General features: G+C 37.3%; 1 protein-coding gene across 5 annotated transcripts in view; it reads right to left on the bottom strand.

The window, feature by feature from the left end:
• Window positions 1-26,401, bottom strand: part of DLG2 (discs large MAGUK scaffold protein 2) — a 973,962-nt gene that overhangs the window by 335,017 nt on the left and 612,544 nt on the right. For all 5 annotated transcript variants that reach the window (XM_041483662.1, XM_041483665.1, XM_041483666.1 and 2 more), the window contains one exon: window positions 25,491-25,541. In XM_041483662.1, coding sequence (XP_041339596.1) covers window positions 25,491-25,541 — 51 coding nt within the window. The remainder of the gene's footprint in view (window positions 1-25,490; window positions 25,542-26,401) is intronic.

A 26,401-nucleotide genomic window follows, 5' to 3' on the forward strand; every position in this document is an offset into this window, starting at 1 on the left:
TTAGGACTTAGGTTTTAGTTTTGTACTTTGTCCTTCAAGTGATACCTACTAAAACATGTTTTCATGGCTGTTTCATGTCCTTTTTACATTAGCATTGCTGCAGTTACCCTACAGTTAAATCTCACCCTGTTTTAGAAGAACAAAGCACTCTATTGACCAAGTCATTCAAGAAAACAAAATTATGATTTTCCTCTTAAGCTTCAGAAAACTTATAGTGACTATAAAAAAGTCCAAGGCAGTCTTACTTCCAGATAGCACAACTGACACCAAAATGCATCCTGTGCACCTACAGCTGTTCAGTGTGAGCTTACCTTTTAGGGAACTTTCTCCTTTACTCAGCTTCTCTTCAACAGAAGGGAGAGCAGCTTTCAGAGGCATTGCAAGGGACTGTCCCTGGCTGAGGAAAGCTAATGAAATAGGATATATCACCGTGTCCTCCTCCTCTCTTCTCCCAGGACTGCTACTTTTCCCATGTTAGGCTAAGTTTCTCCAATCAAAAACACTGGATCACATTCTACACTCATAGCTCAAAACAAGGTCGTGAGATCTCTTGATATTTTTTATGATTTTTCCAGCAGAGGATGGAGAAGACAACAGAAATGCTGAAGCAGAAGTGAGGAATAGCAGAGGGTACCTGAGGTACAAGACTGCCTTGAGTAAATAGACATTGGTGGGGTCACATTGGCCCAGGTACACATCACAGCACTGAAGTGAAAATAGGATGATAAATAGCTCCTAGAAAGGGCCACCTATTGTTCATATCCCATTGGTGTGCCACCAGCAGGAGTGCAGCCACTCAGTCCTAATGCAATCCCATCATAATCCCAGTCCTAATGCCCACTCCTAAATTAACCTAGATATAAACCATTTCTGAAAAGTAAATTAATTTCATATCTCCTTGCAACACTTCTTGACTCTATTCAGTCTTGCTCTTTGCTTAATCTCTATCTATTCCAATTCAATGACCTCAAGATTCTTCATTTCTTCATAATATTTTCTTAAAAAACAAAACAAAACCAAACCACTTTTCTGCTTTCTTGAATATTTTTCAGCATTTCATTACCATATTTCTGTTTCTCAACTCTCTACAAGGCCTGTAATTACACTATTTTGGGTTTCTTATTTTGTCTGATACTGACTTTAATGTATTCAGGCTTTCTTGTAGTGTCAAAATAATGTAAGAAACTGCACTCCCTGTATAATTAAATCTAACAGAAATCTAAGGGAACCTAACATTTGGCCTAGTTAATCAGCATTTCAGATGCTGCTAAGTAAACTTGAATCCAAGAAAAGAAGTTAAATTTTAGAGTCTTAGGTTTAACAAATATTCAATGAAGATGTCTGTAAGTCTTTTTGCTTTGGACACCTTCTGGTTGGATTGCCTTATACAAACATACACTTAAAACCGTATGCATAAAATTTCCCAAGAGAGAATTCTTATTCTTTCCTGAAACAGGATTTTTTTCTCCAAAATAGGTCAGATGTTGCGTATCAGATGCTGCACAAGGCTGAACTGATTAGACAAGGTAAAGAGGGACAAAGAGGATATTTATGAACACACAGGCACACAGGAAGACAGAAATGAACTTTTAAGAGGCCTGAGGAAGTCTTTAGGAAACTGAATAAAGCAAGTAAAAGGTGAGAGTGGACAGAAGTTAAGGAGGAGAGCATGTCTGGATGAGAGGGCAGGAAGCTGAGAGAAAAGGATGAAGAATGGAATTCTCAGTGCTAGAAGGGTTCATAGAGGTTTTTTTTGGAGAAAAACATAAACCTCAGAGTAGCCACTTTGTGTTGAGGCTTCATGGGTGTTGCTATGACCATTAACATTTATAAAATGATTGTCATTAAAAAGTGGCGACTTGGTATAACAAGAGACAAGCCAAGAAATATCCTCCTCTAGGAACCACACTTATCTTCACTTATCCAAGCTGATCCTTAGGCAGCAGGGGCATACTGCCAAAGCAAAACTAAAGCAATCCTGAAAACCTGTGCTGATAGTACCTTTATTTCCATGTCTTTCACCAAAGGAGGAACTCGACATCAGCATTTAAATTGCATGCAATAAATTGGGGAGAGAAGCACAGTGTAAGAAAGAGGGAGAGAGAAAGCAGTAATTGCTTGCTGTTTGATACCTAGGTGTGGGAAGAAAAAGTCTGTCTACAGAGTTCAGCCATTCTCGGGAAGTAGCTGAAGTACAAAGAACTGCATGGTATTCCTACTGCTGGTAGAAATAAGAACTTATTTTAAGCTATGATGTATACAGGACAGCTGATGATAATGAGAAAATAAGCAGAGATTAATATAAAGAATAGATATTTTTTAAATGTACTAGGATGGCATTAGACTACAACTAGTATTGGAAAAAAACCCTGATAAGATTCAGCAAAAATTACAACTAATAAAATTTGAAATTTATGGTCAGGGGGAAATGCTAGTATCTAAGCATTTCCTATCTTTATATTTAAATGCTACTTGCTTTCAGGTCAAATCAGCAGAAATAGAATTAATGTAATATATTTTGTAGGAGGTATCACAGAAAGTTTTCTGAAAAAATTCCCCTTGGAAAACCTTTTTTTACAAAAGCGCCTCAGAGATCTCTTGTATAAGTTCACAGAAAGATATGGGTCTTGTCTTTCTCAACTTCTTAAATCAGAAGCTCCTTTTCATTTGAACCATTACTCAAGAGAAAGAGTGGTGCAACTCAGGAAAACAGTTGGCAAACAAGAGAACGCACATAATCAAACTTATAAAAACTTGTCTGTGTAAAAATGACTTGCAATATATTTATATAACAAAATAAACATATGATTAAATGCCAGCCAAACTCATCTGCCCCTGAAGCCATCATTAATTTCATATAATTTAATACACTTGCTGCTGCATGTTTACCCATGTTTTCAGAATTCCATAAAATATGCATGATCAGAAGTTGCTAATTGGCAACTGAAAGGCTTTTCTTTCATTACTTATTGACTACATTCTTCTCCTGAACTGGTTCTAATTAAGAGAGAGCTTAGCATTGTATGTCCACGAACAGTGCCATCGCCCTCAGGTAAAACTGATCTGAATGGGGAGTTTTGTTATTGTCTTTTCTGTCTCAGTGTTCCTAATTTTAATGCTGCACTTACATTGTTTACTGTTTTAATTAGAGCTTTTATCATCAATTACAAGTAGTAAAAGTCACAAACAATATGGATATGCTCAGGGGGTGCTAATGGGATCAGTGCTGTTCAACACAGTTTTTTGGTGATAACAGTGGGATCCAGTGCCGCTTCAGAAAGTCTGACAACCACACCAAGCTCTGTGGTGCAGCCGACACACTGGAGGGAAGGGATGCCATCCAGAGAGTCCTGGACAGGCTTTAGAGGTGGGCCTGTGTGAGCCTCGTGAAGTTCAGCAGTTCAATAGAAGGCCAAGTGCCAGGTCCTGCATGTGGGCTGGGACAATCCCAAGCAATCATGCAGGCTGGGTGGAGGAGGTATTGAGAGCAGCCCTGGGGAGAAGGACTTGGAGTTTTTCGCTCATGAGAAGCTCAGCAGGTCCCAGAAATGTGCAAGTGCAGCTCATAAAGCCAACCATGTCCTGAGCTGCATCCAAAGCAGCGTGGCCAGCAGGGTGAGGGAGGGGACTCTGCCCCTCTGCTCTGTGCTGGTGTGATCCCACCTGGAATGCTGCATCCAGCACTGGCATCCTCAGCACAAGAGAGATATGGACCTGCAGGATTAAGTCCAGAGGAGGCTACAAAGATGATCAGAGGGTTTGAGCACCTCTCCTACTGAGATGCAGGCAGGGAGTTCGGCTTGTTCAGCCTGGAGAACAGAAGGCTCTGCAGAGTCCTTACAGCATCTTCAGTACCTAAAAAGCCCTACCAGACAGCTGGAGAGGGACTTTTGACAAGGGCATGAGGTTATGGGACAAGAAGGAATAGATTTAAAGTGAAAGAAGACAGGTTTAACTGAGATACTAGGAAGGGATTCTTTGCTGAGGAGATGGTGAGGCACTGAAGAAGTGCCCAGAGAAGTTGTGGATACCCTACCCTGGAAGTGTTCAATGCTAGGTTGCTGTCGCCTCCCATGATGTCCATCTGTATGTCTGACTTGTCTTAATTTTGTAAGATCATTAGGGCAAAGGGGTAATTTGGGGAAGGAAAGGGAAAGGGTTATGGAGGTGGGATATAACCATACCTATTGGGGAGCTTTCACACATACTGTAATACAAATTATGTTCTTTCTGTTAAGTTTTTCATCAACTCAGATCCTCAACAAGTTTACAATCCAAGTGTAAGAAGATGCATAGAATACCAGAGGTAGAAAGAAACAGAGGGGTGAATACAGGGAAGCAATGGGATGTGCTATTCAGCAAGTGATAACAAACATGAATCGGAAGAGCACAATGATGCAACCCGGTTTTGGTAGAAGTGGTGAAAAGAGCTGTCAGTGATTTCCAGGATAATCAACATATTCTTATTAATACTTAAACCAAAGTTTCAGAATTTTCTTCACAAATATCTTTTCCTCATGGGTATAATAAGTTACAGGAAAAGACTTGGAATTAAATACTTGTTAGGCATAAATCAGCAGATTTGAACTTTTACTCTTCTCCCTGTCCTCCCCACCATCTCATCCAGCCTCACAGCTGGTGCACAGTGACCCTGGGCTCTGACACTTTTGTGCCCCACAGTCACATGCTGCACTGAACTGTCTGGTAAAATGCGTAACTTCATACCACATTCACTGAGCTGCAAGGGTCTGTTCAAGCTAAGTAGCTCCAAATTTGACATTTTGCAACATCTGATTTCTGATATGTGATCAATTTTCTGCTTAGGATAAAAAAAAGTGAAAATAACCAAAGAGGATTGACCATTAATGTACTAAGCAGTGAATTATAAATTAAATAAATTCTACTCACATGAAGTATAATTTTTAAATGAACTGAAGAGAATGAGAACTAAGGAAAAGTATCCTACTTCATACTGAAATTAGGTGTATTTTCAACTACTTTAATAAAATTCTGAGCATACAGATTTCCTTTACTTTCTGCACTGGGAATGGTGATGATGAGTGAGACAATCAGTGGAAGAACAATTTTGTTTTGGACTTAATAGACAAGAAAGAAAACAGCAGTGGGATGAAAACTTCATCTCTGGCCAAACATAAGCCAGGTCAAGAACAAATCATTGACACAGAATGCACACATGAGAGGTGTGAAATATGCCTTCAAATAACAAATATGTAATTGCTGAAGCACCGTTCAAACTACTGGTCTCCTGCTTGCCTTTTTATAAGAGAGTAATGATAAATGGCAAAGATGAATTTGATCCCTTGCACTCATTTCAGGCAAGGACTGGACTGAAAGTGGAATCTTTGAACATAGCTAAAAGTACTTAAGTGAAAAGTAGGAAGCAAAATATATCATGTTTTTGTCCAGTATGAAAGACTCTGAATGAAGCAGCATCCTTTGGATCTCCTCCACTGTACTTTTCTAGGGACATCTGTTTTCATTACTTCATAAAGATAGTTCAGGACAGATATCCCTTTTCTCAAGTCCAGTAATAACTATTTAGAAAAACAGCATGAACTGAAAAGCCCAGATATGGTACCTGCATGCCAAGGAGAACACTAGCTACAGTAGAGCAGAGCTGTCATATCTTTTCCAATGTAAGAAACAGTAGTGAAATGATAGGAAAATAGTGCAAAACTAGTCACCAGTAGTTCTGTGAAGTCTCATCAGCTTTATATAAACAAATCCATACTGGATGAACAACAATTTACTCATTTATCAGGTGCATTATGCCAACCCTAGGAATGCTAGTCACGAAGCAGCACTTGATTATCCTAGCACTTTACAAACACAGAAGGAGACAACACTTTCCAGGTGCTGAGAGCAGCATCACATAACTTCAGGAAGCACGTCCAGCTAGGGTTTGGTACGCCCACGGTGCCTTTCAGCATGGTCCTGAGCTGGTGGGGGTGTGTTCACCACAACATTCAGACTGAGTCCTCATGCACCACAAGCTCGCGCCTCTCCTTGCTGTAACACCAGAGGCAAATGGTATTGCCCCATTGTTCAGCTGTGGTGAATGGGTAAGGGCAGCTGAAATTACTGATATATAATCCAACCACCTGCTCAGGTGATAAGAGAGCACATCCGTGGCTCTTACATAGCCCAAGGAGGGATGCAGAGGATGCTTTGATGCACCTGAAGCAGCTGTAGCTTCAAAATCACAGTCTAGTCCTGGAGCACCAGTTTACTACAGGATGCATTCTGCATGCAAATGAGGATTTCATCTGCCCTATTTATCTGTCTAGATAGGTTTTTAAAAGCAGGAATCCCACAGTGCTGTCTGTGAGCACATACCTCAGAATCACAGGAAGAGGTCCTGGTTTATTGAGTTGAACCCTATGGCTGCTGCAGACAACTGTATAAAGTAATTCATTTCAGAAATTATTCTTACTGGAAGACTGTACCAGAAAGTCAGTGTTGGGAAGGAAAGCTAAATGGTTTTAAAGGTTAGTTACTTTATTCAATTTTCATCTGAAATTTATAGAGGATCAAGTCAGACTCATTTGTTATTCTATCAACAATTTCCTTTAATCTTTCCTCTCTGATTTTTACCCTCAACTTTTTTACATATTTACAAATTATAATACTTGTCTCGGACTTTGCTTTTCTAGACTTAATGGGACAAGTTTTAGAGTCTTTCCAGATGCCAGCCTATTACCTACAGTATTCTACAGGCCATTTCCTGAACCTCTTCATTCAAATCAGCTTTTTTAAACACAGGAAACCAGACATAAAAGCAGCATTCCAATAGATCTAATGACACTTTGGCGTATAACTTTCATATCTCTTTTTATGTACAGAAAACACCTCCTTTGATATTGGTAGGACTGCACATCTTTTTCAGTTTGTCTTTTTTACAACTACTTAAGATTAATTTACTTATACAAAACTACTTCATGAAAACCTTTTCCACCTCTGTCAGCTAATGAGCTGTAGTTGCACGGCAGAAGTTCTTGTTCTTAGTTATTGGTACTTAACACATCACTTGGCATGATTAAATTTAATTACCGTTCTTTTACATCAATGCTTGAGACTACCCACTGAACATTTATATCCTCCCCACACTGAAAACTTTTCCCAGTGCTGTGACATCAGGTAATCTCACTGACACTGAGTACGTCAAGTAGAAATGATTTGTGCTAAGATCATTACCAAACGAGGCGCATCTTGGGAACCATCAAGAAGGACTCATTAATAATCATCCAACCTGACAGTCAGCTCTTCAGAGCAATGCCTGTCATCTCCCATACTATCTATTCTAGCTACTGTCTATTCCAGAACTTTTTTACTAATCCCCATAGTGTACAGCACAATGCTTACTATGTTTAAGTCAAGAAAGGGAGAATAGATTTTCTTTTCCTAGGGAGTCAGTTAAAAAAAACCCTATCAAATTACTCCAGTACAATCTAGCTTTGCTAAATTGTGTTGAATTTTATACAACTTTCTATTTATTTCCATGACCTGAATGTGATAGAACATTCAAAGCTGTTCTAAGTTTAGCATGCTATTTAGCTGCTACTATAGGTTACAATATATTTTCTCTTTTCCCATTACACCAATTTTCTATATTCTGCTTCAAATGTGTGACCACTGCCTTGATGAATGTATTAAATCTTCCTTCAGTTTATTTAAAATTCTAGAAAGGAAATCACCTTTCCTCCACGTCTTAAATTAATTTCAGGCTCTTGAACTTTTCCTTGCTCATATGTTCTATTTTTAAAATAATTTTCTACTTTGTCCTTCATTCATACTCAAAGTTAGAACCCATAAGAAATATGGATTCAAAACACTAGTTTGTAGATGGCACAAAATTAATCATTATCTTATATCACTAGATAGTACTTCAAAATTTACTGCCTCTTCTTCTTCTATTTAGATTTCCATTTTCTTTTTTTTAAGAAAGATCTTCAGCTTGACTTCTGCTAGGTCTCACTTTTCTGTTAAACACTAACCTTTTAGATATATGTTTTGAGACCGACCAGTCTATTTTGTACCCTTAGTATTCTTTGAGAAGTATCTTATCCTCCACTTAAGGATCTTTCTTTAGAGCCCTTTTTTATTTTCCTACTAAGTCACAAAACTCATTCAAAGTATTTTGACCTTGTCTCCATTTCCTGTGTTTACTGCCATAACTTACTTAACTGACTAATTTGTTCCAATGGTTTCCAAGAACTCTCCCCTCATACATAGAGAAATTCAATAAAAACATTTTAATTTAAACAATTGATTTGAAAGGACTTGGCCCTAAGTTCTTTGCTAAACTCAGATTTTCTCTGAGGTCTTTATTAACGAGATATAATACATTAGCAAGTCTTTCTGTTTCAGTTACAATCTGGTAAAGAAATATATTGTCATTTAAATCCAGGCATATTCTGTTATTAGCACCACACATCCTCCAAATAGAGTTGTGTCTCCTGTACAATCCCTTTCTCTCAGTAAGCAGAAATATTAAAATTGAAACATCACCAAATGCAGTGAGAATAAGGGCATAGCAATAAGCAGTCAGGGTGATACAGATGGCAAAATAATTTCTATACTAACATCAGTTTGTATTTTAAAAATCAATAATACATAGAAACAGGCTGAGTGCATAAAAGCTAAATAACCTATGGGCCATTTTTCCCATTGTCCATGTACAAAATTATTAAATTTATTATTTATAAAATATTTTCATAGAGACATGAAAAATACACAAGTAACGACACTGATTGAAACATAAAATCAAGACAGAACAGAGCCTCTGCCTGTTGTGGTTTCTGTGAGCTCTTCAGTATGTGGATATTTGGCTGAAAAATTATAAAACCTTTTTTGACTTGTTTGCTTTAATGAAACTACATCTATCAGCTCTATCAGCAGACTAAGTAAGGCAATTAGCCTATATCATCCTCTTCATTAGGGCCAGATCCAAAATCCATTAGTGACTGTGAAGAGCCTCCTATTGACTTCACGAGGCTTTAGATCAGTTCATGGGTGTGAGCCTAAAGCAAGATGAACATGCCATTTGTTTTCTCTGATGCTCTGCTTTCTATTCTCTACCCATTCCTTTAGCATTTCTAATGGGTGCCCTTTTTCTTTCTTTGCATTTTATTATTCAGCAGCTACAATAGCATTCTCTTCTTCACTACCCCTCTAAGTTTCAAAAAGTACAGGATTCTGCCATTTCTCTAGCTCATTCCCATAATATTTCCATATTACAGCTTGCTTTCTTTTAGATCGCTCTACAGCTACATGGTACTATATAAGATGTAGTAAACAGCAACACATTCTTCTCTCCTCCAAATATGAGAGGACACTGGTTTTGGTTAGCATATAAATAACAACAAAAAATAATGAAGTGAGTTTTTGTCAGTTTTCAGTTTTGATAGCAGTGCTACTTCTAATTCATGCTAAACAATGCTGTTGTCTCACTAGACTTGTTTCATGGAAACTTTATTGTTAAGTGCTTTACTATTTAATTGATGTATTACAAAGATGAAAGAAAAGAGAGAAAATAAATGAAAATAGAAAAAATGGAAGGGAAGATAAAAGCACTTGTCTGCCTTATGACACTAGAACAAAATAATTAGAAAGAATAGTTTCTCCACCCATTTAATTTTGCATACTGCTTTAAATTATTCATTGAGTTAATGCTTTCCTTCTCAATATCTCCAGAACAACAAACTGTTTTCTCAAACAATCTACTGCTAAAACAAAATTATTTAGGATTGACTTACTTTTTCCTTCAGTATTTCCTGTGTCTAATGCCTTCAAACTTGCTTCCATGGAATGCAGACTCTACCTTGCAGCACAAAGACGGTGACTCAACATCCACAAGAAAAACTTATAAAATCAGTTCCCATTTTCTGCAGTAGTCTCTTCAAATTGAAGTTGACATCATTCTTGCCATCAAGTAATTAAATTATATATGTTTAATGACTGGGTTTTCCACAGTATAAATGTTAGATCTTCCAAATATTGGGTAATGGGGGTAAGCTGCCCTTTCTTAAATCCAGAGAACTCATATGTGCTTTCCTTGCAGCACTTGAAGCATGCACCATGGTCTGTGATGCAAACACTGTGACCTTCAAATCCCTGAAATGCTCTGCAGTGCACTTTTAAAAGAACTTGATGTTGCAGGAGAGGTGTGGAACAGTTGTTCTGATTAATGCAACAAGTCCCATAATTTCCCAAAAGTGCTTGGATAGCGCCAGAAACTCTGAAATTAATCTGAATTGTCTTCCAAATGTGTTCTGATTTTAGATATGTCAAGAAGAAAGATGTAAACCCACGTGTTAAAATTTTGGGCTGTCCAGAGAATACTTCTGTATTCTAGCAATAAAGCAAATGAGGATTCTCTTATTTCAAAATGAAAACAAAGCCACATTCCTTTCCCTATATCAGTCCAGTAGTCAGTAAACTGAGTACCATAAACAGCACCCTGAATATCAATTTTAGCAAATATTTGGAATACAAAAAAGACCCAGCACGTCAAAAAGAGATAACCCCTTTCAGCTGAAATAGAATGGGGCCTAAGACCCAGTTCTGTACCCACTCACTGAGTTCACACCTAGTGTTGTATCTGGATTTTAGATCACAACTTTTTAAAATGAAAAATACCCTTACAGTCCCTTTAAAAATTGCCAGTCTTTTAGGGAAAATGTAACATCCATGGGGTACAGAAACAAATGCCCTCTAAACTATTGCTTTCCTGATACTCAAAATCAGGAATTCTGACTCCACAGTAGCTTTTCTTTCCACTTGCTCCTTTGGAAGGAAGGGTCAAGTATCTCAGTATCCTGTGGATGCGAGCTACCTGAGGATAAACTGCTTTCTTAGGAAATGGAAATTGTGTTCATAGCTCCTCCCCAGATTAAGGAGATCTTCATCCCCCATATCTCTGCTTGAATGGTGAGACAGTAACAGCTACCACATGTCCATTCTTCCCTCCCCATTAACTGAGCAGGTTCAGAGAACCTCTGGGCAATTAAACTTCTGAAGCCATTCCAAACTCAGGGACATCATGTTCACAAGTGGTGCCAGCTGAAAGACAAGTGATGATGATCTATCAGCAGCACTTCCAGGAACTCACAAGAGTCGAATCAAGATCCCCAGCATCATTTGCAGCACATTTGGATATGTGCACAGACCCAGCAGTGCCTAAATCATCAGGTACTCTCTTCAGAGTTTTATCTATGTGGGTGTTTAGGCCATCTGAGTCCCTGTATGAATCTGTGCCACAAATACCACCTTAAAAGAGTGACAAATCACTTTCTCCTGAATGTGGAGAAGGGAATTCATGATTACATTATCCTGTGAACTACTTATTTTTTTCTTTCAAACCTGATGGAAAAAAACAACACTCACTAATTCTGATAACTGTAACATCATCAAGAAACTTTTGTTTTCCAAAGGGAAGAGAGCAATAATCACCAATTTTCAAGAACTCTGAAAGATAGGGCACCAATAAGATAAAGGTAAAACCAGAAGAAAATAAAACTCACCACTGGAAATAAAAGCATTTGCTGCTTGATGTTATTTTCAAGGGTATTTTCTGTTATTCTAAATAAGAAAATATTTTAAAAAATTCAAGATGGAGAAAGGATTTGGGCCCATTGGTATTTCGATAAAATTATTATTTTGGAAATAATGTTTACAGTTCTAGTTCCATTTTTAACTTAGCTTTTAAAAATAATGGTTTGCTATTCAGTTTCTCATCAAACCCTTTCTCTCCTGTAGATCTACATGTAGTCTAAAATTCACCTGCAACTAAACCCACCTGGTTTGGAGCTTTACTTGCATTTGTTTCCTATCAACTTTTTCATTGCACACCTGACAACTAGGTTTTTTTGGGGGTATTTCAGACATGGTTTTACTTCAAATATGTTATTTTACAATGAACCTCAAACTAACATTGACTCTGTGGTATACTGGAATATGTTGACTAAATTTAGCATCACAGTACTGTCAGTGTATTGCACATTTCTGTTCAGAAATAGTTAACGTGGTTGTGCTCTCTGTAGTGCTTCATTATTCAATTTACTTTTGTATTTTTCATAGATAAACTCTGTCTATAAGTGAACCAAGAGCTTTTTTATACATAAATCTCCTTTGCTAGTTAGTCATGGTATCTAGAGAGTTGATTTACCTGAGATAATACAATAAAAGCAAAATGTTTGTTAAGCATAGCAGAATAATATAACAGGCATGAAAATCTGACAAATTCCAAAGCATTCACTTGTGTCCCATAACAGCTGTTACTGTTTTTATTTCCTCTTCATTGTAGGCTGCTTTTGTCTAATGCTTATTTCTCATTTAAAGTTTTGTTTATTTCAAGTGTGTGTTATTTAAACCACTTTTTCTTGGCATTTTTTTCAGTGAGCATGTACTTTTGATAAATACATTATGGTTATACTTTATCCCTCCTCCACTAAATTCTGAGCAATCCCAAAGCCTGTTCTATTCTACACTCTCAGTTTTGTAGGTCTTCACCAGACATTTGGTTACAACACTGAAGTAAAAATTAGTGTTTGGCTGATGACCAGCCAACAAGATATAGAATTTTTGTATATCACATGCCAATTCCTGTTATCTTCCACATCCCAAAGCCTGTTCTATTCTACACTCAGTTATGTTCTGTAGGTCTTGACCAGACATTTGATTACAACACTGAAGTAAAAATTAGTGTCTGGCTGATGACCAGCCAACAAGGCCCAGGACTTCTTTTCAGTTTCATTGCTTTTGAGAGTCCTTGATTTCACACACAGGCACTTTCTTGACACATGACTTCAGACTCAGCCAGTGTAATTTTAAACATCACTAGGGCATTAGCTCTCCTTCAATATTTTTCAGTGCTCAAAGACCTCTTGAAAATGCAACACGATGGATGTAGATGTTGGTCAACTAATTCTTTCAAGAAATCAGGTTGGAAAATCGAGGCCTAGCTCATTCTCATAATTAAAGACAGTTCTGGGGTTTATTCACACCCAGTTATGTTAGACTGAGTCCCTGCTGTATCTGAATTCCTCTGATTTCCTTCCACCTAGTTAAAATAGCACTGAATTTTCAGGAAGATAATGGTTTTTCTGAGCCTGTTTTGATGGATATTTCTCTGCTGTTGGGAGAGATGAGCAATGGCATTGTTTGGAGGTGAGGCCCAGGACTTCTTTTCAGTTTCATTGCTTTTGAGAGTCCTTGATTTCATACACAGGCTGCACTTTCTTGACACGTGACTTCAGATTCAGCCAGTGTAAAGTATCTGTGTTTTACCCAGAACAGCCTAGGAGTCCTTTTTCTCTAACCTACACAGAAACTGTGATCAATCACTCTATCCATTTTCCCTTTTTAAACATCACCAGGGCATTAGCTCTCCTTCAATATATTCAAATTTTTTCAGTGCTCAAAGACCTCTTGAAAATGCAACAAGATGGATGTAGATGCTGGTCAACCAATTCCTTTAAGAAATCAGGTTGGAAAATCAAGGCCTAGCTCATTCTCATAATTAAAGATAGTTCTGGGGTTTATTCACACCCAGTTATGTTAGACTGAGTCCCTGCTGTATCTGAATTCCTCTGATTTCCTTCCACCTAGTTAAAATAGCACTGAATTTTCAGGAAGATAATGGTTTTTCTGAGCCTGTTTTGATGGATATTTCTCTGCTGTTGGGAGAGATGAGCAATGGCATTGTTTGGAGGTGGAAAATCAGGGAAGACTTTTTTTTTTTTAACAGCCTTTGTTACTTTAGCTCAATGTAGCAGCCACATTTTCTTTTGTACTGTAGGTCTGTACACACACGCAATCTTAACTCAATCACTTCTCCCCAAGTCACATTATAACAAGCACACCTAAAAAAAGCCATATTCATTTTCTAAGCTTCCTTCCAGAAAGACCTTCCTCCCACTTGAATTATAACAACAGATCTCTAGATTCCCCATGACAATGCTTAATATGAAATCTCTATGCATATTCATTTAATGCATAGGTATAGCATTTTTCCTTGCTTAAAAACCTAATTAAGATTTCAATATTCGGTGCTTTAATTATATGTTTATTGAGGAAAAAAAAAGTAAAAATACCTCACTGTGTGATGTAGACTTATTTCTGCTTTGGAAATTTAATAAAAATATCTATTTGTCAAATATTCATTATCATTCCTAGATAAATATTGGATGGAAAAGTAGTAAGTGCACATATTTAAGCCATCTTAAAAATTCAAGAGACACTAGAAGAGTATAAAACTTCTATTTTCTTTCCCATATTTCCTAAACTTTTGTAAATTTTGCAGTACTATTAAGATCCTTGATACCAATGGAATAAGGCACTTTTCACTGTGTACTTTTCAAAGTGGAGTTCAAGAAGTAGGATGCCAGATTACAGATCCTAACACACGTGAGTTTTCATGCTATTTTTTTACAGTTGGCCTGTTCTTCTGTAATGCAAGTTTCCCCATCATGAAATACAATGGAAACACAAAGTACACTGACCATCCTCCTCAGTTAAGAGAAATATTTTCACTTTAAAACACTATTCAACATTAGCAAAGATTAAAGTTACAAGCCCATAATTCCATAATTTATTTTAGTGGAGTATTTTTTTTTGGGGGGGGGGGCAGGGGTTGGTTGGGGTTTTTTTTTGTTTGTTTTTGTTTGTTTTGTTTGTTTGGGTTTTTTCTTATACAGTGTAATCTCTGTTAATGTCAATCTTTGTATTACATTGCTACCAGGAGCTCTCTTCTTCTCCTTTGTAGGTGAGGTACGGGAAATGTGAAACAACATAAACTCTGCAAAATTAAAAAGGACTCAAAAATTAAATTATTCATAGAATTCAGTCAGAATTCATATATCACTTTAAGTTGCATAAGGTAACTTTCAAGCCATGCTTGCATCTCACCAGGTAGGTCAAATTCTTACGGTAAAGCAATATCTTGCAATATAAAACATGCATAAGCAGCATGCAATTGCTTTTTATCTACTTATTGCTTCATATACCTGGAATTCTCTGATCCATTTGACATCTAGCTTCAGTTTTAAACACAGGTTAAAAACTGAGACTAAACAGTCTATATCATACAATTTCCAAGAACTTTCACGTGCTACAAAGTGGGCCATCGCTCCTGCAAAACTAATTTGCAAAAAAGTATGTCAGAAAAATTCTCAGCCCTCTTAAGACAAGGAAAAGTTTTTCTTCCCTTCAGAGAGCCAAGATAAGCTATAAGCAGTAGTTTTAATTGGAAGACAAATGATCTTGTGACTGCTTCAAATACAAATTCATATGAACAAAAAATAATTGCAATGCTGCATCCAAAAATATTTTTATTGGGATAATGTGTTAAGGTACACAGCAACAACAGTTGTGGAATTCAGTTTGGGTATTCCAGCAATTTTTTCCACTTATTCCTCTACATCTTTGCAATACCTTTCCCTACCAAAATGGCATACTGATTCCTCAAGGTTGCGCAGCCCTAATTTATGCATTACAACTGATTCTAAATTATAACAAAAATGAAAAGCAATTTCCTGCAATGAAAAACATTACTCTTCCTCAGAGACAAATCCAGTACATCAAAGATCCCTTTTTAAAGTCCTGCCTCGAAAATGACCATCTTTGTTGCAAGGTGATTATTATCATCTCCAGAATGAGTCATCTTCTACTGGTAAATTGAGGTTTATTTTCCCCATTTACTTAAATGTACATATTTTAAATCTATGTACTATTTGCCAATGACAGTTGCAAAACTAAGTAAAGACTGAGTCAAACCAATGTTTTGTAGCACATATTTTTCTTTTCCTGCACCGCTTTCTCAGTCTTTCTGCAAAAAGATTCCTACATAGACTTTCTGCAATACTTTCCTATACTACATTTCCTACAATAGACTTTCTTGGAAAAGACAGCATTTTAGACACACATACAACTGATTTTTTAGGTGTACCCTCCACTAGTGCTTCAGAAGCTTCTATTCAGAACTGCAACATTTATTTAGAAGTTACACTGGCAGCTCTGCTTATTGGTGACTAGTGCTGATAAAGGTGGCATACCACAGGGTGGGACACTTCAGGTTTCCTTGGGTGGTACACTTGGATTTATTTCTCTTAGTAGGCTTTTTCACAGAATCATAGAGTCATCAAGGTTGTAAAAGACCTCCAAGATCAGCAAGGCCAACCTTTGACTGAATACCACCATTCCCACTGAAGTATACTTTGAAGTACCACACAAACATTTTCAGGGGTGGTGACTCCACCATTCCCCTGGGCAGCCTGTTCCAAAATGCCAGTTCAAGCCAGTTTGGAAAAGTCAAGCTGTGTGAAGCATAAGATCTATTTGTTTGCACTTCCTGAAAATTGGGACACAATCCAAGAGCTGAGAAAACCCTTAAATCTGGTTTAAGCTCCTGCAAAATTATTTCTGGCCAAAACTAAGCTGGAGGGGAGAAATTTGCTCTCTTCCATCAGACTGGAGGACTAGGACACAGTACCAAAGGCAGCCCCGTTTCATCGTACAAAGCTTTTTTCCCCTTAGACCAATATGATCTACTGCACACTAAAGTATTCCTTTCAGCAACTGCAGTACTCTGCAGATTTGACTTCACTGTCAAGCAGCTTCACAAACTGCCTACATTAGATGCTCACTTTCCAAACACCAAATAGAAGCGAGATAAAGATTGGACTTCAGCTACAGATAAGAAATAGACTGAAAGGCCACATCTTAAATAGGTTCATCTGAAGTAAAGACAATTTTCATATAAAGTTGTAAATAATACAAAAAAGCAGCAGAATTACTCCCTGAAAACTATATGTTGAGAGTGAGTGAGTTGAGAGAAAAGCAATAAATGGATGATATTACCTGAAAAATAAAATGTCGATACAATAATAATAATAATTTAAAAGGACCAGCAGCAGAACATTGCCTCGAGGCAGCTATGATTTGCATGAGGTAACTTCTCAAATAATAGGCAACTCAAGGTCTTGGTGATCTTGGCACAGTTAAAGAGATAAGATTCAAGTAGAGACAAACATGAATACTTTTTTCCCTACACTCACAAAGGTAGGTTTTGAACTCTTAAATAAATGATGATTAACTTTTCAACTTTTCTTCAGTTTTGATATGGAATATATGTATTTTTCCCCTGCAGTTGATTTATTTTGCTTCTGTCACTTTGAGAACGTTTTCTAGTACTCTGTTAGTATCTTCTTTCTAGTGCCTGTATTTTCTACTGATGTGCTCTCCCTGAACAAGTTCCCTGTGAGTTTTCAATGCAGAGAGTTTAAGTAACTTCAGGCTTGTGACTCAATATATTGGAGAATGAAATCTACTCCTCTGGGAACAAAACAGCTCAGTGTGTCAAGGGATTCTTACTAAATAAAAAAAAAACAAAAAACCACATGGCAAACAATCTCCTGTTTTCTTTGTCTGGTTGAGCACTCTTTAAAGCTTCAAATTATTTAGAAAACAAAATGTCATCATGAGCTTTTGTAACAAAATATTCAGTTATTTAAAGTTTCTCACTTAACAAAAGGAGTATCCTAATCTTGCCTAGACCTGAGGACACATTGAAAGAAAATATGAATCTCTCAGAAAAAAATATCCAGAAATTACTACATGAATCAGTTAATAAATAAACACTCAAAATTACATATATAAATTAATAAAAGCCTAATTAATCCATAGTAATACAATTATTCTTTGCCTTGGAAAGCTTGAGCCATAAGGTGTAAAACCAAGCTGTGTATTTTTTTACTTTGAAATAAAAAGCTAACACACATGCATGGGTGCAGACATCCTTCACTGCAAAAATGCCCTTAGAGGAGTTTAAATGGCATTTCAGTGATACATCCAAAGTAATACACCATTCTGATTTATCCAGGTTAGCATCCATGAAGTCTTTTTCAGACATTTAGATTTAAAAGCAGAATTCTAAGAAAATAATAAGAAAACAACAATTTATTTGATAGGCACCCAGAGGGAGCTAAATCTTTAATGTTATTTCAGCCTCTTTTTCTAAGCATAGCACGGCAGGGGTTTTTTTCCCTTATTCACTTACAGCCTTTCCCTCTCCTTTGTCTCCCCTTTCACGGCTTTGCAGATTTCCTGTCGTGCCTATTGGATGCGAAGTGCTGCCACTAGACAGCTGGGAAAGGATGTACCCTCTGCATAGCTGTAGCAATGGCAAAATACAGGGCAAATCTTCCTTATAAAGAAAGGTTCAAGGGAAAGCCACTGGCTTTCTTAGCATTCTCCCTGGATATCTCAAATTCTTCTGGCAGCATGTATTCTGAAGCAGTCCAGATATCACTATGTGGAGATAAGACCAGTCCTCCTGTCTCTGTTTCCAGGATACTATCAGTGCTGCAGCAGCTCTACTTTGTCATGCTCCTTCGCCATATAATTGCTAACAGCAATAATAATAATAAATAAAAACCGCCGTTTGTTCCCACCTTATATACCTAAGAGGGGTACAATATCTGACAGATGTTCCTTCACTTCTCTTAGTCTTCACTTTCAATAGTCTTCAGTAAGACAGCTATGTGGGCTTATTGATTTCCAGTCCCAGACACTGAATATGGAGGATGACAGCTAAGAACATCAGGCAGGAGCCTCTGTTTCTCAAGAGGCAGGGCCCACCCTCTCCCAGCTCTTCTGCTTTTCCATGCACACTCTGGACTGGCATGTTTTGTACGTCTACCACACACTGGTGGAACAGCTCCCCACAAGACATGTAGTACAGCTCTACAACCAGGAATAGTTTCAGCATAATGACTCTCTGACAGAATAAGAAGAAAGATTTCCAGTGATTAGTTATATTTTGGGTACCAAATCAAGGCTGCTCTGAGGTGAAAGAAAATTAAAAAAAAACCAGTCTCTTCCAAAGAATCTTAATTTAGGTCATTGAACTAAAGCAAACAAATTTTGCAGTTTTTGTGGAAAACATTGACCTGGTATTTCAGAGTCCCATAGCAGGACTTTACACCAGACCCCTTTAGTTTCTTTGATTGATCATTCCAGCACATTGCAGCTCAGATCAAGGCAACATTTGGTAAGACACAAGAGATGAAAGGAGAACATAGACCTTGCTTCAGCCATCGCATTCAGGGGCCAGAACCTGCCCTTTCCAGTATTTACAAACCTGCCTGAAGGTGAACAACAGCCACTGACACAACCAACCATCAGTCTCAAATCTAAACTGTGATTGGAATTAGAATGCAGAACAGAATTTCCTGCACAGGGATTGCATGCACTACACAGGCATTTTCAAGGATCTTTCTTCATTTCTTATTTCACAGAACTTTTTTTTATATATACACTGAGAAATACACTACAGACTCTACATGTACACACAAGAGATCAGTATTTCAAATTGTCTGAGCAACTATAAAAAAGATGGGAATTTCATTTTCTGTTTGCTGATAACTCAGTACCATAAATAAACACTTCTGCCTCTTCTTGTAGGCCACTTCCAGGAAAAAAGAATCCTGTGGGTGAACGTTCTAGCAATGAACACCTATAGGTCACTACTCTACTATGAATCTGGCATAAACTAGTCAATAAGAAGGATTCTGTCTGTAAATTATAACTTATTTCAGTCTGAGACTGCAAGTATAACTACCACCTAGGAAGCAAGCAGGCAAAGCCTATCCAAGAAGAAATGTACTAAGGGCACAGAGAAAGCTTTCAAGTGTAAAGAAATCATTTAGACTTCTGCAAAAATAAACACTCAGAGAGTAACTCTGAGTTTGGTGGACCTCACCAGGTACCTGAGGGACACTTGCTTTAAAAGATTTATTTTCTCTTGTTGGAAGATGCCAGACTGCTCCACTGGGGCTGTTGATGGTTGGATATTGATTTTTGCACTGTGGACTCTCAAAAGGCATCTACATCATATACTCTTAAACTTTTAAAATACCTTTTCCTAGTGGCCATTTCTTGACCACTCCCTTCCACTCTGTTATTTCTGAAACAATTAAAGGAGGACTTTCCTAGCACTGCGGTGTCCTACAGCCTCAGTCCTGAGAGGTCAAAGCATATTGGTGCATGAACTGCTCTCTTAAGATCTTAAAAAAAGGCAGAAAGAGGATTCACTACTGACTAATAGTGAAAACCTTTTTTCCCAGACATAGAAGCAAATGGTGAGAAGCTGGACATATCCTGAGTGTATTCTGGACTGCATTCAAAGCAGCATGGCCAACACATCAAGGGAAGGGATTCTGCCCCTCTACTCAGCTCTGGTGAGACCCCACCTGGAGTGCTGTGTCCAGCTCAGGGACCCCAACAAAAGGAGGATGTGAATTTGTTGAATGCAGAGAAGACCATAAAGGTGATCAGAGGGCTGGAGCAGCTCTCCTGTGAAAACAGGCTAAGAAAGTTGGAGTTGTTCAGCCTGGATAACAGAAGGCTCTGTGGAGATCTTAATGCAGCCTTTCAGTACCTAGAGGGGCCTTGTAAGAAAGATGTGGATAGACTTCTTTTTAACAGGTCCTGTAGATGTAGGACAAGGGATTTAAACTAAACCAAGGTAGATTTAGCCTACATCTAAAGAAGCCATTTTTTACAATGAGGGTTGTGAAATAGTAGAGGAGGTTGTCCAGAAGAACTGTGGATGCCTTATCCCTGGAAATATTCAAGAGACTGTTGGCTCTGAGCAGCCTGATCCAGGGAAAGCTGTCTCTGCTCTTTGCAGGGTGCTTGGACAAGATGGCCATTCAAGTTCCCTTCCCATCCAAACTGTTCTATAATTCTGTGATCTCTACAAAAACAAGATAGATAGGTATAAAAAAATAAGACATCAAGTAAAATTAAAATACTTGTGTCATTCAATACTATCTGTTCTTCAGTGTTCTAGCTGTCCATATCTTTGAAAACTTCTACATGTTTATCTAGGAAATAAGTGATGAAACAAGAATGACAACACAGTAGTGATTATTTCTTAGATTTACAAGTATCAAAGCAATTAAGAGCTGAGGCCTGTAATAAATTCTTTTCTGAAATGTACCAGGATTTCTTTTTCCACTGCTCCCTCAGGATTTTTAAATGCTAGCCTTTAAGCTACAATTTTACACAATACTCTGAGTTGGAAGGGACCCACAAGGATCATCAAGTCCAGTTCTTGGGTGAATGGCCCACACAGGGATTGAACATACAACTTTTGGTGTTGGCATTTTTAGAACCACATTCTAACCAGCTGGGCTAACCTAAGGTCACCTATGGCTAGTTTTAGCCTTTTTGGTTAAGATTTAAATAAGTCCTTCAATTTGGTGAAATGTAGAAACCCAGTCTTTTAGAGAATGATAATCTCTGAGTAGAAAAATTAAATCTTCTCATGGTGGTGTCTGATGTCATTGAACTCTCCAGTCAAAGGAAAGATGAGACAGAGTAGATTTTTTTTTAGTTTCTCCACTGAACAGAGTCTATGCTGGGTACAGAATCAAATTTATCAGAGTTAACACAACACAATGCAAGATGAGAAATCATCATTGAGAATTTACTCTTTTGGAATGTGATTCTATGAATATATTTAACCAGATTTTCTAAGGAAATAATTATGCTATGTGAGCATTCATACCTGTCTCCCCCTCAGCTGTAGTGAGGCAATAGGCAATTGCAATGAAATGTGAAAAAGTGAGGAGGAAACAAAACAACAGGTTCCTAAAAACTTTGTAAATCTCTATATATGGTTAATTAAAAAACAGGGACATTCTGAGTGTGATCTGTGTTGTTGTGACAGGACAGAAAATTCACAGGAGTATAAAAGAAAAAGAAATAGAGACCAGAAAATTCACAGGAGTATAAAAGAAAAACAGAGACCCTTCATTCATGTCTCAGTCAGAGCTCAACCTTTTCAGATTGACTGGCCAAGGTCAGTCAATCTCAGGATGCAAATGCACTGGGAACTAGATGTCTTTAATTCCAGTGTTGATAGAATTTGATTTTTTCCAAATAGTCTATTTCACAAAAACTAATAACATTCTTTCATAGAGATACAAAATGAAAATACATACTGAACATGAAAAGAATCTATTGAAAACAGCTCTATTAATCACAAATGTCCTCTTTTTGTCCAACATCTAAAAAGCAGGCAAGGTTAGATGAGCAAAATGGTTCTGAGATCTGAACTGAGATGTTGAACTCAGCATGAATCCAATATGAATCATTAAGTGACCAATTGTCTTTCTTTTCTTCAGGGTAAGTATTTATATTGCCTGATATTCCAACCTCTATTAAAATCCTCTCTTCAGCATCTGTCTCCAAGCACGGCACTTGTACCAAGGAGCCAATCAATTAAAACTTTCCTCCAGCTTAGGAAAGTTGGTTAGGCTTTGTACCAACTATTTGGTGATCTCTTCCACTGAGCACTGATTTACAAATATAAATAAGTCTCTTGATAGTGCTGAACATGGTTTTTTCAAGTCCTTCAGTAATGGAAAACTAACATCACTGTACTAATATGAATTATTTTATGCAGAGTTTCCTTTCTAAAATGTATTTTAATATTCAAGCTAGAGCAAGATAAATACTTTATTTTTAAGAATTTTGTCTGAGTGTGCATTTGGGCATTGTAGATTTTTTATTAATCACAAAGTATTAATCTACACCCGGATCTGTATTTTATGCTGGTAAGTTAGCAGAGAATCTCACATATTCTCTGAGGTGCGTCAAGGAATTTAAACTGTTTTGTTTTTTTTTTTTCCCCCCCCCACATAAGAGAATTTGTTTGATTTCTCTTAACTCTGTAACTGTTATTCAAGTGTGTTCTTATGAGAGCTCTAAATGAATTAACAGGGAGCTCAGAGCTTGGTGAAGGTACCTGGTAAGTGGCTGGCACAACTGAAGACTAAAAGAGCATCCACTAAAGAGAGGGCTGACAGGGGTGTACTTACAACTTTAACTCCTGGAAGCACCACTGATCACAGATTTAAGGTGGATCTGCCTCAAATTAGTTGTCTATGTCAAGTCTCACTGAAGCCTTTTAATCTCAAATCCCCAAGTATTTTTTAACTGCAAACTAGGGCACAACATTTTAAATAGAAACAACTGAGTAACATTATTTCAAAGAGGAATTTTTTTTTTTTTTTTAAAGATTTCTTCAAAAGCCCCCTGTAACCTTGCAGTCACCTTCCTGGTACACCAGCATGGTCTTGGGCAGCTCGGGGATGCTCAGCAAGCCCTGTGCTGTCCTTCCCACCAGACCATTAGCACTGTTTGCTCTTGGCATTTTTGGGACCCTGCTGATCTGCTCTCCAGCTGCACACCAGACACTTTCTGCCAACATGCACACAGTAGTCTTATTTTACCCCAAGAGATGGGGACATCTCTTCACCCTGGGGCAAGGTTCATACCAATACCAGTAATTCTCTTCAGGAACAGGTCCCACAAATCCATGTCACCTGAGGATGAAGGTAACCTCCTAGGAATTAAATTCATAATATATATAGACACTGGGAAGTGTTCTGAAGCAATCAGTCCCTTACCACCTTCCCTTCCATTCTATTATTAAAAAAAAAGGCAAGTAAGGGTGCTTTTTCCCTAATACACCCTTAAACTTTTTTTTCCCACATTTTAAAATCTTTAAATTGTACTGATCATTTAAAAATGTGTATAGATTTCATGAAGAAAATCTTGGATGGTTTTGGGGATGCAGAATTCTGTGATTTGAATAACTGGACTACAATGTAAAGTTTATTACCAGCTGTTTGATATGGGCAAACTACATTTTTCTCTCAGCAGCAGAAAGCTTAATATATTTTGCAGTTTTGCCATTAAATACAGAGAGATGATTTCCCTCTAATTTCTAAAAGCAGTTTTGTGGAAGAAAATGGGTAATCAACGTGGAAAATATCTTTTTTTCTGAAAACGCTTTTATTCTGACATAAATGACAGCTATTTAAAGGCAATCACTTGTATTTTATATCTCACACAAAAACCAGCAGACACAGTACCCTGCCTTTGAGACAAAACACTGATACATGTGACAGAACATTTCAAGCAGTATTAATCAGAAGCCACAGATCCAGCATCATCAAGAAAACAACTGAAACATTGTCCATTAAGATCTGTATCTCTTTTTGCTATTGTTGTTCAGCCTTTAGCTGATATTACGCTGCACTATGAATAACCAATTATCTGCATCTGACAGGTACAGGAGATGCAAATCACATTTGTTCTGCAGTATGTACACTGATGACTTACACATCTGTTAAAAATAAAGTGTTTTTCAAAATATCACCCAGGAGGCATGTGTTCTGTTTTCTGTTCAGTGACCTTTGGAAACTCTAGACCAATGAATAACTAGTGATGCAGGAGTAAGTTGGGAGACAGTAGCTGCAAAGTGCCTATAACCCTATATGTTATCTGTTATGGAGATGGCTATGATAAAAAGATACATTGCTCTTTCATAATTTGCCTGAGAGAGCAAATCAATGAGAACATAGACTTGTATCCCCTTAAGTTTAACGATTATGGAATTCATTATCCTGGACAATTAAAAATATAATATGCAGAGAAAGTGCAGTGAATTATATCATTTAAGTATCTAATTTAATGGTAATTTGCTACCTTATAGGCATTTGCTCACATGGCATCAACCACATCTTGATAAATCTGGCCTACTATTCAATCATTTTATGTAGAAAGAAGCTGAACTGTGCTTCAAGATAGAAAAACTTCATATTCCCAAGATATTGGTAGAACACTAAAGGAATTCAGCAATGACATTCTTGCATCTGTTAGAAAGCTTTGTAAGCATTATGACATATTACAAAGCTTAGACTTTCTTTTTCACACCCTACATGGCCCATATGGCCTCGATCTGTGTCAGACAAAGTCAGCACTGTAAGACAACAGCTATGCAACCAAAAGGCAAGGAAAAAACACCAAATCCAGGGAGACACGGCACAGCACATATGGCTTTGCTTTTGGTGCTACATTACCAACAAAGCCTTCACTGCAAGCCCCGATTACAGCTCAGGTAACTCAAACTTTGAGTAAGCATATCTTTGAAGCATAGCTATGGTCCATGGCTTTTATGTAGCAACTTGAACATTAAAAACCCTTTTGAAATTTTTTTTTATAGTATAACAGTACGTGTCCTCTATCACACTCATATGCCAGAAAACCAAAGATTTTTAAAGAGAAAACATTCCACAATTCCAGTTGACAAGCTAAAAAGGGAGTTACTAAGTCATAGAGGGTCTTCACAACAACCAAACACCCAACTGAGTACTGACAAGAGTTATGAGGAAGAAAAGCATTCTGAATACAAGTAGCTAAACCATAAACTTCTTAACAGCATGAAAGACTTACCTGTTGTATCACTCACATTTTCACCGTTTAGAATAAACAGTGGACACCTTTATTCAAAATGTGAACAAATATATTCTTAACCAATTTTTATTTCATAATTAATCACATTGTTTTTATTACAGATTATGTTTTTCCTATAAGAAAGAATAAATCACACTTACCCTCTCCAAAGTAATTTCTTCAAATTCATATTCAATTTCTGTTCCATTGACCTAAAGAAAATAAAATCAGAAAATTCTTTAAATCACATGGAGGGTAACTTCATAGGCATACTGTACAGCTGTTCCAGTATCATCAGTTTACTGAAGCACATTTTTCAACATAGAGATGAGGAGTTCTAAAGTACAGAATAAAGTTCTAAAGTACTTAACTCCCCTTTGTCTTGGGGGGGCATAGTCAAACCTCTAAACTGAAAACAGTAAAATTTCAGTATGTAATAGCTATATAAATCAGCAACATAATAAGATTGATATTTGATAAAACATCTTTGTGGACTTTGTGCCATTGTTTAAATAGTTTCCAAGGTAATAATTTCAAGTCAAAATAGAAGACTTTCTTCTAATATTCTCACAATAAAAGAAAAATTATTTAGGCATTGTCTTACAAGCTCCAATTTACACTGAAATACAAAACCAGACAGGAAATTCACAGCACTTATATAAAAATTACTCACTGATACATACACTGAAATACATCTTGTTTACTATATTAACCTAGGGCAAGAACATGACAGAGAACCTTTGCAAGAGACAGCTGAATGGCAAAAAGGCACAGAATGTTAATGTAATTCCTATGCTGAGTCCCAGTGCCAAAGCAAATTAAGCTACAAAATGTAGAGCACCAAAATGGATTGTGCTGGACAAGAAATCTATCAGCTGAAGAGATGACACTGATTTAAGCAGTATTCCAAAACCTTGTTCCAGTCTGACATGGATTATTTTTGTCCCTCCAGGCAACTCACATAACATATCTTTCTCCCTCTTCTCATTTCTTGAATGGGTGGAGTAGAGGATCTGAGAAAGCTACAAAGGCTCACTGTATTGCAGGTAAACTACAGAGCAATGAAAATATA

This window comes from Pyrgilauda ruficollis, unplaced genomic scaffold, assembly GCF_017590135.1.
Source record: "Pyrgilauda ruficollis isolate IOZ18807 unplaced genomic scaffold, ASM1759013v1 scaffold60, whole genome shotgun sequence".
Taxonomy (NCBI): domain Eukaryota; kingdom Metazoa; phylum Chordata; class Aves; order Passeriformes; family Passeridae; genus Pyrgilauda; species Pyrgilauda ruficollis.